Source organism: Sceloporus occidentalis, unplaced genomic scaffold, assembly GCF_023333645.1.
Source record: "Sceloporus occidentalis isolate IW3139 unplaced genomic scaffold, rSceOcc1.0.p SCAF_1, whole genome shotgun sequence".
Taxonomy (NCBI): domain Eukaryota; kingdom Metazoa; phylum Chordata; class Lepidosauria; order Squamata; family Phrynosomatidae; genus Sceloporus; species Sceloporus occidentalis.
In genome coordinates, this window is record NW_028316981.1 from 25967343 (window position 1) to 25980836 (window position 13494).

Genomic DNA, 13494 nt, shown 5'->3' on the forward strand with positions numbered 1-13494 from the left:
GGGACAGGAACTTCCTGATAGTAAGGGCTGTTCAACAATGGAACAAACTCCCTCGGAGTGTAGTGGAGTCTCCTTCCTTAGAGGTCTTTAAACAGAGGGTGGATGGCCATCTGTCGGGGATGCTTTGATTTAGATTTCCTGCATGGCAAGGGGTTGGACTGGATGGTCCTTGTGGTCTCTTTCCAACTCTATGATTCTATGACACTGGGAAAAGGCTCCCATCCTAATTTCTCCCTGTGCCTCCTTGTGCGCTTTTCATGGAAAGGATAATAGGAACATTTACCTCCAACACATTTGCACTCCTTCCTATTTAGTAGCATGCTATCCTTGTCTTTATGGCTGATGTCTCTTTTCCCTCCCCAGGGGCCATGCTTATGTTTGCCACCAGAAGGTGGAGGAAATCAAAGGACACAACCCACCCCCTTCCCCGTGGCGGGACCGGCCAATTGAGGAGTCGCTCTTGCTTTTTGAGGTAGTGTCATTTCATGTGAGCAACCTAGGGTGGTTTTATGTGTGCATACAGATTGGAATTGAAATACCCTTGGGTTCTTCTATGTCTCTGAGATCTCTAGCATTTCTTGCTGTAATTACAGATGAGTGTCTGCACTTTTGTAAAATTCAGCAATCTCAGATTCTTTGTTTCTTTTCTTATAAAACAAACTTCTGGCCGTCGTGATCACATCTGTAATAACTGATGAAAGTTCAGAAAATTGTACAAATCTCAGTAGGAAAAGGCATTGTTTTGTATATTCCTCTACCCAGCATTCATGTTTATTGGGCTTTTGTCCTAATCCCGGTGCTTTCCCTCTCTATCTGTTCTCTTGCATCACCACTTCTTCCTCATCTAAAGTACCACATTCTTTGAAATAACTATACTTTGGAAATGTAAGTCCTGGTACAAAATGACTGCAATACACTTAATTTGATGTGCATGCTTTAGGATTTATTGGCATGTATATAGTGGGCTGAAATCTTTACCCCATAACTAGCTGGCCCAAAGCTCCAATATTTGTATTGCCTCGACAGGACATGCGCAAAGGGAAGTTTGCAGAGGGTGAGGCCACACTGCGCATGAAATTGGTGATGGAGGATGGAAAGATGGACCCCGTTGCTTATCGCATCAAATACACCCCGCACCACCGCAGCGGAGACAAATGGTATTGCTGATATTGTTTTTGATGCAATTCATTTTAAATGAGATTGCATTGGATTGCACCTTCTTTAGGATTAGTGGGGCAGATAAAATGTAAGAGGAAAGGAAGGAGTTTCTGGTGTATGTTCTCTATTGCAGTGGGTGTGCCATAGTGCTTAAGTCTGAGCTGTGGCTTAGAAATGCTAAGCTGTAGAAGCTTGTGCTGGATCCTATGGTTTGTGGAGAAAGTGCTTATAGAGTATTATGTGCTTGCTATCATTGTTCATAAGGTGAAAGGGCTGGGTTCTGGGCATATGTGCAGGTACACACCAAAGCGAGGTTGTAGCAGAGCTTGAGCAAGTTATTCTTCCCATGCTGTCTAGAGGGTTTTGTGAGTGGTAGTCAGCAATAATAACCTTTTTCAGGCTCGGTGGTGAGAATGTAGGAGTTATGGCAATCTTTTGAGGGAAGGGGTGGATGACTGTGCTGAAAAATAGAGAAGGGATAACCAAGGGGAGAAAGTGGCTGCTTCCCGATTGAGGTGAATGGTTCTGCAGATCTGAGCTTATTGCTACCCTTGCCATTGCAGGTGCATCTATCCCACCTATGACTACACACACTGCCTTTGTGACTCCCTGGAGAACATTACTCACTCACTGTGCACCAAAGAATTCCAGGCCAGGTGAGACACAATAGGGCTGTCCTCTGGGAGAGAAAGAGAGACCAACAATTGTTTTGATATAAAGAAAAGAAATGTCATGGCTTTCAGGGAAATCCCTTATCCTAGGGCCAGGGAACCTATGCTCCTCCAGATGTTGTTGGATCCCATCAGCCTGAGCCAGTGTCACCAGTAGTCTCTGGACGTTGTAGCACACCAACAGCTGGAGGTTCCCTACCTTTGCCTCCCCTCATCCTCCCCCCCCCTCAAAAAAAACACACATACACTGTTATGGGCACAGATTTATGAATGTAGACATTGTGGCAGTTTGATGGCTTCTGTATTGTGTGTCTTGTGTATGTGAGAGAAAATCTAACCTGGCTTTTGCTCTGTACTTTAAAGAAAGATATCCCAAGTGCTTAACCCTATTCCCAGAATAATTTTAGGTAGTTCCTTTAAAGCTTGCATTAAAAACTGGAGTGGATTCACCATTTCACTGAGATGGAAACTGCCAGTTATCACTGTGTAATTCTTTATGCAGGAATAGAATTTGCTTTATAACATGGAATTTAGTATCCTGAGGAGTCTGATTTTCTTTATTGAAAGATGGTCTTCTAGCCCTCATGGTTAAGGAGAAAGGGGAGTTGACTAGGTTTCTGCTCTTCCTTGGTTTGTTTCTAGACTTCTGCTCCTAGCCAAAAATCATTTTGGTATAAAACAGACAGACTGTGAAAGCCAAAGACATTGGACAAAAATGGCGATATATAAACACGTGGCTCTCAGCAGCCTGAGGCTTGTGTCTCCTCTTCCATGTTGCACATGCTCTGACAGATACTGCTTCTTTCTCTCTTCCTGGCAGACGCTCCTCCTATTTCTGGCTCTGCAATGCTCTGGATGTCTACTGTCCTGTGCAGTGGGAATATGGGCGCCTCAATCTGCTCTACACGGTCGTCTCCAAACGGAAGATCATTCGCCTAGTAGAGGCAGGGGCAGTCAGGTGAGGGGAGAGTTTGGCTAAGTGTGTCTGTGCATGGAGGGGGAATGGGTAGGAATGGCCCAGACCAGTTGCTTGGTTCCTTGATCCCAAGGATTTGTTTGTCTGCTACCCTCAGACTGTGGAATGACCTGTTGGAGGAGATATGACAGCTGATAACACTGACTGCTTTTTAAATATCATTAAAGACATATACCTTCCGGCAGACATATCCAGTCAATTTTAAATCACAACTTTTTAATTGTATATGTACTCTGAGTGTATTTTAATGATTTTATAGTGTTTTATTTTAACTATGGGTTTATGTGTTTTTAACTGTGTTTTGTATTTTAACATGTTGCAACCCACCTCTTGAGGAGAGGTGGGAAAAAAATAAATGTTGTTGTTGATGATGATCCTCACTGCTGGTGTTGCCTTTCCAGGGACTGGGATGACCCACGGCTCTTTACATTAACAGCTCTGCGACGTCGAGGCTTTCCCCCAGAGGCAATCAACAACTTCTGCGCTAGGGTAAAGATACAGATTGTGGGATTCAGTATGATACAGCCAGTGGCACAGGCGTATGCCTAAATATTGGAGGAACAGGATGTTGCTACAAGGTTGGGCCAAAGTTTTGTGGGATGAGGAGCTTCAGTGCAATTTTTGGTCTTGAACTGCTCCCTGAGATGAACTAGAAGCATTCCTTCTGTCCAGATGTCAGGACGGCTCTGCACAAGACTGGACGCATGGCTTTAGAATGGGTCGGGCAATTTGACACCTCATTTCAAAAACACTCGGAAGCTAGTTCCAATCAAGAGTGGTTTTCCTTTCTTATGGCAGTCCTGCTGGGAGAGAGAGGAAAAAGAAAAGAAAGAAGGGAAGAAAGATGAAAAAGAGGAAGACTAAGAGATTGAAGGAATGGGAGTGTGTGTGTGTGTGTGAGAGAGAAAGACAGACAGACAGACAGAAAACAAAGCATTGGGCAGTGCTGGCTGGTGGCATCCATATTGATGAGGTGAATCTTCTCCAGGTTTTAGTGTGAATTTTAAAATAGCTAGCAAAGGTGTAGGGGATAGTGTTCTTTGCATTGTTTAGAAAACTGAGTGTGTAGAGTGAAACATGGAGTGGATTCATTGGCCCCTGGAGGACACTAGCTGCCACTGGTGGGTGAAAGAGAACAGTAATGGAAAGTTGGAAAAAATGTGTGTGTGTGTGTGAGTATACAATAGAGAGAAGGGAAGGTTCCCTAAGCTTTTGTCTTAAGCCCATTCTGTTGATGGTGTGGAGCCCCTGACCAATTATCCCCAGGAGCAGGTGTGGGAGATGTGTGGCTTTCCAGAAGTTAGACTGCAGCTCCTTTCAGTCCTGGCCAACATATGCAGTGGTGAGGAATTCCAGGGGTTGCATTTTGTGGGTGCTGCACAGTTTTCTATCTTTATCTCAGGGGATGTTGTTCTTGGAAGAAAAAACAGTTCCTTACTCTTGGTTTAGAAGGTGGACTTGGCTTGAAAACCTGTTGGGTAGTTACTGAGTGGCCTGAGAATGCACCCCCAGCATCTTCAAACCAGTGGACTCCCTACCCTTGTTAACATTGTAAGAATAGCTGGGCTGGATCAAACTAAAGACCTGTTGAGTCCAGCATTCTTTTTTCACCTTGGCTGCCTGAGGGGTCTGGATGCCCAGATGCCCATAGGGAAGCCACAAGTAGGACATCAGAGCAGCAGTACTCTGCTATACAAGGGGTACTGCTCTGATACTTTTGGCTGAAATCAACAATCATCATGATAAGCAGATGAAGTAATATTTCTGTACAGCGGCTCTGCCCTCTTTGGTTGACTTTCAACTTCCCAACAGGTGGGCGTGACGGTTGCCCAGTGCACCATGGAACCCCACATGCTGGAAGCTTGTGTGCGGGAAGTGCTAAATGAACAGGCGCCACGGGCCATGGCTGTGCTGGAGCCACTGCGGGTGACCATCACGAATTTTCCTGAACTACACAAAGTATGTGTGTGGCTTTTAGGGGTGGGGAAAATGGTGAATGGCTACCCCCCCCCCCCCCACGTCTTGGTACATGGTTCTAAGGAGCTCTGAAGCACACACATAGCAATGCTTCTGTTTTCCTTCCAGACCATTGATGTCCTTGTACCGAATTTCCCTGCGGATGAGACCAAAGGCTTCCACAAAGTCCCCTTCCATCCAGCTGTCTATATTGAGCAGAGTGACTTCCGTGAGGTGAGCCTGGGAGGAAAAGCCATATAACTCCACTATTAAAACAGCTCCACTGGTTACCAATATGTTTATGGACCAAATGCTGGTTATGACCTTCCAAGCGCTATATGGTTTTGGTCTGAAAGACTGTGTCTCCTTACATAAAGCAGCCTGAGTTTTAAGGTCTTCAGGGGAAGGCTTTGTTTGTTTGTTTGTTTTTTGGTCCAACAAATATCACAGGCTTGTTTAGTGAGGATGAGGGAGGGAGACTTCTCAGGGGCTGCTCCCAGACTATGGAATTGCCTCCCATGGGAGGCTCAGTTGGCTGTTTTTTCTTCTTTCTCTGCTCTCTTTTCACTGGCAAGTAACTTTTAATTGATTATGGCAGACGTTTAGTAATGGAGTGTACTTCACTTTTACATATTACACATTTTGATTAAAAATAATAATTTAAATGTGATTGTTTATTTAATGGTATTTCCTTTTTTTTAACTGTATATTTTTTAGTTTTATTTTGTTGAACCTATGTTGTAAGCCACCCATCTTGAAAAGAAGCAGGATATAAATATAAAATTAAAGAGAGAGAGAGAAAGAAAATGAATGAAGGAAACATGTATTTCCAGTCAGAGAATGTAGTTGGAGAGTTACTGCAAAATGGTAAATTGCAAAATGAATTTAATTCTCATCTGGATATGCTTCATCCAGTTGCAGGACTCTGAACTGGGAAAGACATTACCTGTTCCTTCCTGGGAAGTCGTTCCAATGTAAATAAATGTATTTTGATGCATCTGCTAATTCATGGATGAGGAACCTTCACAGGTTATGGGCAAAGTCAACACACTTACTTTAAAACTAACTCTTCTGATGCGGAAATAAGTGCAGAGGTGGGGAAACTCTAGTTTTTGTGTGGATTCTAGCTCCCATCTGCCCCAACCACCAAGGTCAGGAATAATAAAACATATAGTCCAGCATCATCTGGAACTTCCAAAGCATCCCCTCCTTCACACTTAATCCTGTTTGGGAAAAGAGAGCTTTCAGGTAAGCATCCTCAGTCCACCCATTATCTCTGGAGACTTGTTACCCTGCTGTCTGCAGTCAGTCATATAATTACCTGTTATGCAGTTATGTATTGCTCTGGCATTTTCTGGGCAAGAGGCTACACTGCAGACTAATTCATTTCTCTCAGACAAACTGTTGGCTCCTGAAACTTGCAGTATATTTGAATTTGGCATTGGCCCACTGTGTGGTTATGTCTGCTGGGCTTGTGCCAGGGCAGTGAAACTGCTGCATTATAGAATCATTCAGTTGCAGGGAGGACTTTTAGGCCAAACCCTCCTGCATCATGCAGGAAGTATAAAGTCAGAGCACTCCCAACAACTGGCTGTCTGATCTCTGACTGAAGACCCATAACAAGGGGGAGCCCCAATATTAGGCTCCCATTTTTAAACTGATGTGTGCTGAACTTATTGCTGAGCTTCCCTGTTACATCTTTTTCTTAAAAACAGGGCACAGAACAAAAAATAGTTTAAGGGGCGAAACAGTCAGCCCCTTTGCGGCCGATTCCCAGCTGCTTTGGAGCATGTTGTTTAGACGACGCACACCCCTAAGCCAGCATGAAACTGCCATGAAGCTGCCTACCCAGCCACACGGCAGGTAGCTTTGTGGTGCTCCAGTGGCATGGCATTTATATGCCGCATACCGCAGGAGTGCTGCAAATCTGTGGCATCGGCAAAAAAGCCGGATTGGGTCTGCAGCATGTGGTTCCTACAGCCCCGATTTGGCAATCAAAGGGGCGGCATCAAGTAAAAGCTGTTTGACAGAGGAACACATTCCCTCGGAATGTGGTGGAGTCTCGAGGTTTTTAAACACAGGGTGGATGGCCATCTGTCAGGGGTGCTTGATTGTGTTCCTGCATGGAAGGGGATTGGACTGGATGGCCCCTGTGGTATCTTCTAGATTTATGATTTTATGATAACTCTACCCCCTTTCCATGATGGATGCTTCTTGAGTGGAAGCAGAACCTGTTTAAACAGACTGCTGGCCTTGTTACTGCCTTCATTTCTACTTGTGGCCCTCCAAGTGGTGTAGGACTACAGATCCCATCACCCCCTCACTTCCAATGAGCTCTCTTCCTAGAACTGATGGGACTTGCATTCAACAATCCTATGCCCACCTGGCCTTAGTGAATCATTCAGACAATTGTCTGACTGTCGTCTGTGTTGTTCTGGTTGAGCCAAGAGCGCATGGGGGATTCTTCTTTCTGCCTTTGGGATCCGTGATCTATAGCGGGAATGATATCTTGCATGTATCTGGGCTCATAAGATCTTATAATCTAATAGAAGTTACAAATAAATCTCTTACTCTTAAATTATGATAATATAAAATAAAAACATATAATATAATGTATAGTGGCCCCTTGGTATCTGTTGGAGTTTGGTTCCAGGACCCCTGTGAATACCAAAATCTGTGGTTACCCAATCCCGTTACATATAGTGGCACAGTAAAATGGTGCTCCTTATATAAAATGGCAAAATCAAGGTTTGCTTTTTGGATTTTCTTTTTTGGATTATTTTCAAGCTGTAGATGGTTTAATCCATGATTGCAGAATCCATGGCTATGGAGGGCCAACTATATGATAGTTGGTTAAATAAATGGATTCCTTTCTTTGGTATTCTCTGATGTACCTCTTCTTTGCCAGGTTCCAGATAAAGGCTATAAACGTCTAGCGCCTGACCAGCCAGTGGGTCTGAGGCATACAGGCTACGTCATTGCTGTCCAGAACATCATTAAGGTAAATGTGGTCTGACACTTTCTGACAAACTTTTTGCTTCATTGTTTGTAAGGTAAGCCCTTTGAGAGCTGTGAGAAATTGTTGGCTTTTGACATACTGGTGGACTATACTTTCAGTCATTACTAAGCAGCACCTGTCAGATTTGATAGAAGCTGTAGTTCAAGAACATCCAGAAGGCCTCGCATTCCAGCCTCTTGGCCCCAGTTCTAAGAGCACTCAGTCAAAGGAACGTGTCATCAGTGATGCTTGGCTCAAATTAGCCTCATGGCCTTTTCTAGCAGCTAAGCTTGCAGTAGTCTGAGTATAATCCTTGAGTCAGCCCTGACCCAGCTGGGTCTCTCTTCGAGTTTTTTGCCCACCTAGTGGGTTTTGCCTGAACCAATGAGCAGATGAGTGAAATCAAATGTGTTTTATTTTGATGTTTCCTTTTCATTCAAATTATCCTTGGGGCAGTTTGCAAAAATAGAAGGTGGGGGAGCGGGGTGGACTCCATGATCAGCACCTCACCCACCCTGAAACCTCTTCTGTAGCCCTCTTGTAGCCCTGCCCTTTAGGAGGTCATTTTGCCTAGGTTCTGAGTTGGCTTTTGATATTCTTCCTGACATCCTATTTCCATGTTACCTGCCCCAATTGAATATTTTATTCTCACTATTATAGTAAGGGAGGAGGCTAGTGATTGTGATACTGCCTGCTCAACTTCATAAAGAGTGATAATCTTATCACTAAGTGTCTCTGGGCCTTATCAGTGGTGATTTCTTCAGTCTTGAAAACGAAACTCTGATGAGCCAAGTTTATTATTACTTAGGCTTGACTGTTTTTTAAAAAATTGTAAGAATAAGAAATAAAGAAACACTGTAAAATGTCACCTAGGCATTTCTTGATGTTTAGAACATTTGTGGGATGATCATATTGTAAATAATATTCAGCTTAAGGGGGAGTGTGGGACAAGCAGAAAGTTTTCTGACTTCCCTGGAAGCAACCAAATACTGCACAGTAAGGGAACTATGACTATGAGGAACATGTTGGGGAAATAAACAGGTATAATTTCAGGTCTGGATACATGGCTTCTGAGCCAAAGTGCCCAAAACAGGCAGAAATATATTCATCCATTTCTCTGTATTGGTCAGAATCATAAAATCATAGAGTTGGAAGAGACCCCAAGGTCCATCTAATACAACCCCCTGCCATGCAGTGATACACAACTAAATTACTCATGACAGATGGTCATCCAGTTTCTGTTTAAAAAGGAAAAGAGTCCACCACCCTCGGGGCAGTGGATTCCACTGTTCAACAACTCTTAAAATAAGAAAGTTCTTCCTCATGATTAGTTGGAAGTAATGAGAAAGATAGCTTGTCACCATAATAGGGCTATATTTGGGGGAGGAAAGACTGTCCCATCTAGGCACCTATGGAAATAAAAAGACAAAGAGGTGTGATGGCCTCTTGGAACTGACCTTCACATCTCTATGCAGGACACTGATGGACGTGTACAAGAGCTTGAGGTGACCTGCACAAAGTCGGAGGCAGCAGAGAAGCCCAAGGCCTTTATCCACTGGGTATCAGATCCTCTTATCTGTGAGGTTCGGCAGTATGAGCGCCTGTGAGTATCGAAGTGGCAACAACTCTGAACCAACTCAGATTGGGAGAAGCCTTGGGAAGAAGGCATGATCAGCTGGACTTCCCTCCCTCTTGGCAAATATCTGGTAGTGGGAGCCTCCCCACTTTTATTTTGCCCTTGGACACTCTGATAAGAGGAAGAACTAAGAGAGGAGATTACGTGTGTCACCTCCTTCCTCCCCTGCCTTAACTTTATCCCACCCTCATTATTTATACACATCTTCTTTCTCTTTCCCCTTCCCCAGTTGATGTTAATGGCTTATTTTATGACTGGAGTGAAACAAAAGTTTACTTAGTAGTTCCTGTAATCCATAAAAATTCCTTTCACACTACATTCCATGCAAAATTGATCCAAACTAGCAGTGTGGTTTTTTTAAAGCCATAGGTTGCTGATTGTTCCCAAACTTGCACAAAAAATGTTTGGGATGTCAGCAACGTCTGAGATGTCTACAACACCAGGTGTGGTCAATATCGGTTTATCAGGAAGTGTAAAAAAATACAGAAATGTGGAATGTTGGATAAAGAGGCATCAAAAGTGGTTGACAGATCAGATCTAGAACCTAATTATGGTCTTCGTTTAAGTCACGTTGAATAACATTCAATGTTTAGAGACCTTGTGGTCAGGCACAGGATGGATTTTAATAACATAAAAGATAAACTCTTTAAATTGCAGTATATGCATACATTGTGAAGTAATTGAAGAGGGTGGAACAGCATGAGATTTCCAGTTCTTTTGAGTTTATCCTGATAAAGATGGAGAACCACAGAGTCTGGGGTGGCCCTGTGTGGCCCTCTGTAGGTCCCCATTCCATCACATCATAATTTTGGAGTTCCTCATCTTCAGTATATCCTCCCCCCCCCCCTTTTTTTTTTTTTTAAGGATTGCAGTGCCTGTCCTAAGGCTTCGTTACTGTCAGCCAAAATATGCAAATATTTTTGGATCTGCTTTTTTGTCTTTGGCCCTGCCCACCACCAAAATATGGCCCCTGAGAACTTCCCTGAAATGGAAGTTTGTCTCAGAGGCTGAAATAGGTCCTCCAGTATTGATCTGAAACATCTTACACAGAACTTCTTGTGACCACATCTGTGGATGGGTGTTACAGCTTACAGCAGACATGACTTTGCTTCAATATTTAGGGCATGGACTGACAACTTCCAAAGGTCCAGGGGCTGCATCAGCGGTAGGGCTGCTTTAACCTCATGAGACCCTTTGATCAAAACTAGAAATAATCATTAGCCAGGCTCAGTGCCAATAAAAATTCTGTGAAGAAAGTGTTCCCAAACTGGAGTGCTACAATTGTTGTAACTGAAAAAGCCCAGTGGGATCTGGCTCATTTGCAGACAGAGATCTAAAGCAGGACTACTGAGGATGACTGTCACATTTCACCCTTGATATTTAGGCAGAAGATCACATAGAATCAAGGCAACCCTTGAACTACCAGAGTGCCAAGTAATATCTAAAGTTCAATTATTAAAGCCAGCACCTTGGATTGAGCCTGAAAATGCACAGTGAGCCAGTGCTGCTGTTCAAAAGATGGGCTGGAAGTTCTTCAGCCCCCATTCTTGCTAGAACAGAACCAAATTGCCCTTGATACACACTGATTTCATTGTCCTCCAACATGAAGCAAGGCATCCCCATGTTTTCCACATAGCACTGAATCATGCAAGTTAGAGCAAGTATCTCAAGCTGCCCCACTGCAAAAAGAGGAGCTTTTCCGTGGAGTGGTAGTTCCCTTGTTCTTCTTGCAAGTAAATATGGAGAAGAGTTCCAAGAAACATTCTCTGGACTTTTGTGAGGCTTTTTACTGCCCAGTTTGCTCTGTTCAGTGAAGTGACTCAGGCTTGATATGTCTGTATGACTCATCTGGTTCCCCAGAGGAAAGAGAGGGCCACTGTACTTGGCAAATAGAGATGTCTTGTGTCCTGTGGAAGCTTATCATCCTTTCCAGCAACCCAGTCCAATTTCTAAATATGACTTACTCTTTTCATTTGCAGATTCCTACACAAGAATCCTGAAGACCCCACAGAGGTGCCAGGGGGATTCCTAAGTGATGTAAACCCTGTGAGTGATGGGGTCCAGTAGCTTTGGGCTGAACAGAAATAAGGTGGTGGATGGAAGGAGTGGAGTGTGGGAGGGAGGGAGGGAGGGTACAGTAAAGGAAACTTATTGTAAATGAAAAGGTAGAAAATGGTAAAATGTGCTGTATGTGGGTTGAGATTAAATTACAGAGAGCCTTAGATAAAGCAGATTAATCTCTCAACCTTTCCCTATCTTTTTCCTCCCCTTCAGGATTCCCTCCATGTAATTGAGAAAGCTTTAGTGGACAGATCTGTGACTGGAGCTAAACCATTTACCAAATTCCAGTTTGAGCGGCTTGGCTATTTCTCTGTAGATCCTGACACAACAGATTCAAAGGTGAATTCTGGAAAACCCCTAAAACAAGAGTGGGCAACTCTGGGAAGCTAGTGGGCTGCACTCCTCCATTACATCCCCCCAGTGCAATATATATGGAACAGTTGCACCAAATGCCACCTCCACTGTTCTCTAAGTGCTGTTGGGGGCATTTCTGCATGTTTTTAAAGCGTCTTAGACCATTTTTAGGCCCAGGAAAGGCCTTTTTTCAGAAGAAGAAATGGCCAGAAATTAGTTATGGTTTACTTCCAGTTTTAAAAAGAGCAAGTTTCTGGGCCTAAAATGGGGAAAAAACCGAGCCCCAGGAGGCCAACAAAAATGACCCTAGGGGTTTCATGCAACCTGCTGTTTCCCCACCCCTGCCTGAAAACAATATTGTCTACGGGTCTTGAACAAAGCTTAGAAAACTTACTGTTTGAAACAGCTGTTCCTAGAATGCACAACTGCAGATGATGCTAGCTTTCTTGGGAAATGTAATCCAAAAAAGTCAATTTCTTAGATTTTGCTTGTGAAACCAGATTGGAGGGATTGAGCAGCATCTAAACTGGGCGGTTGTGGAAGCGCGGTTAGAGACATGCGGTGTTCTTAATGTCATTTGCCTCTTCTGCAGCTTGTGTTCAATCGAACAGTGACCCTGAAGGAAGATCCTGGGAAGGTGTGACAAAGTTTCCACAGGCGGTTTCTTGCTGGCTAGAAAATTGTACAGGAGTCACTTCCCCAACTCCTTCCCCTGCTTAGACAGGGGTGATGGTGGTGTGCAACACCTGCACAGTTGTCTACTGTAGTGCCACAGTTGCCTTAACATGCATCCTGGATACAGACTCATCAAATCAATAAAAAGGAGCCTCCAGTTGTTTTCCTGTGTTGTTGGGGATGGGATTGAAAATGGGAGACAGGAAGGGACATTGCTTTAGCTGTTGTGGGTGAGTGGGTGTATCACATTCCTAAAGTCTATAGCCAAAGGTCCTCATAATGGAATATGAATCTCTTCACTAAGCAGAAATGTTGAATCACTGAGAACTTGGTAAATCCACACCTTTAATCCCATTGAATCAAAAGTTCTACTTTACTTGGGCCTTGAAATTGAATTTCAGCCCAAAGGTACATATTCTTTAAATTCTCATTTTTACAGCTGGATTTCATATTGCAAACAGCATCTTTATTCTGTATTGCTATTCTGGAACCAGAATGGGCTATTGCGAATAGAATGTACTGTGAGCCAGAATTAGCTTGGATCTTTCTCTTTGTTTTAGGAATTTGTATATCACCTTTCTAGGCAAAATGTTATGTGTTGACTGGCCAAATTCAAAGGGTGCTCAACAATAGTTCCTTTTCATCCTGGAATGTAGTAACCAGTTGGGTGCCATAGGGTCCTGTCCTGGGTCCAGTGCTAGTCAAGATCTTTATCAATGACTTGGATGACAGAATTGGGAGCATACTCATCAAATTTGCAAATGACACCAAATTAGGAGGAGTAGCTAATACTCCAGAGGACAGGATCAACATTCAAAATGACCTAAATAAACTGGAAAGCTAGGCCAAAGCTAACAAAATGATATTCAACATAGAGAAATGTAAGGTACTGCACTTAGGGCAGAAAAATGAAATGCACAGATATAGGATGGGGGACACCTGGCTGAAAGAGACTACATGTGAAAGGGATCTAGTAATCCAAGGGGCCATTCAGACTACCTTTTACCCC

At 43.5% G+C, this 13494-nt stretch overlaps 1 protein-coding gene across 1 annotated transcript in view; it reads left to right on the forward strand.

Annotated features, from left to right (window-relative positions):
- The window catches only part of QARS1 (glutaminyl-tRNA synthetase 1), a 31719-nt gene extending 19077 nt beyond the window's left edge, over nt 1-12642 (forward strand). Inside the window, exons 13-24 of the mRNA XM_089518352.1 lie at nt 364-472; nt 1027-1157; nt 1722-1814; nt 2650-2787; nt 3207-3294; nt 4618-4764; nt 4891-4995; nt 7670-7762; nt 9235-9362; nt 11375-11441; nt 11670-11795; nt 12403-12642. Of these exons, the coding sequence (XP_089374478.1) occupies nt 364-472; nt 1027-1157; nt 1722-1814; nt 2650-2787; nt 3207-3294; nt 4618-4764; nt 4891-4995; nt 7670-7762; nt 9235-9362; nt 11375-11441; nt 11670-11795; nt 12403-12453 (1276 nt within the window). The 3' untranslated portion in view covers nt 12454-12642. The remainder of the gene's footprint in view (nt 1-363; nt 473-1026; nt 1158-1721; nt 1815-2649; nt 2788-3206; nt 3295-4617; nt 4765-4890; nt 4996-7669; nt 7763-9234; nt 9363-11374; nt 11442-11669; nt 11796-12402) is intronic.
- Nucleotides 12643-13494: the final 852 nt, after the last annotated feature.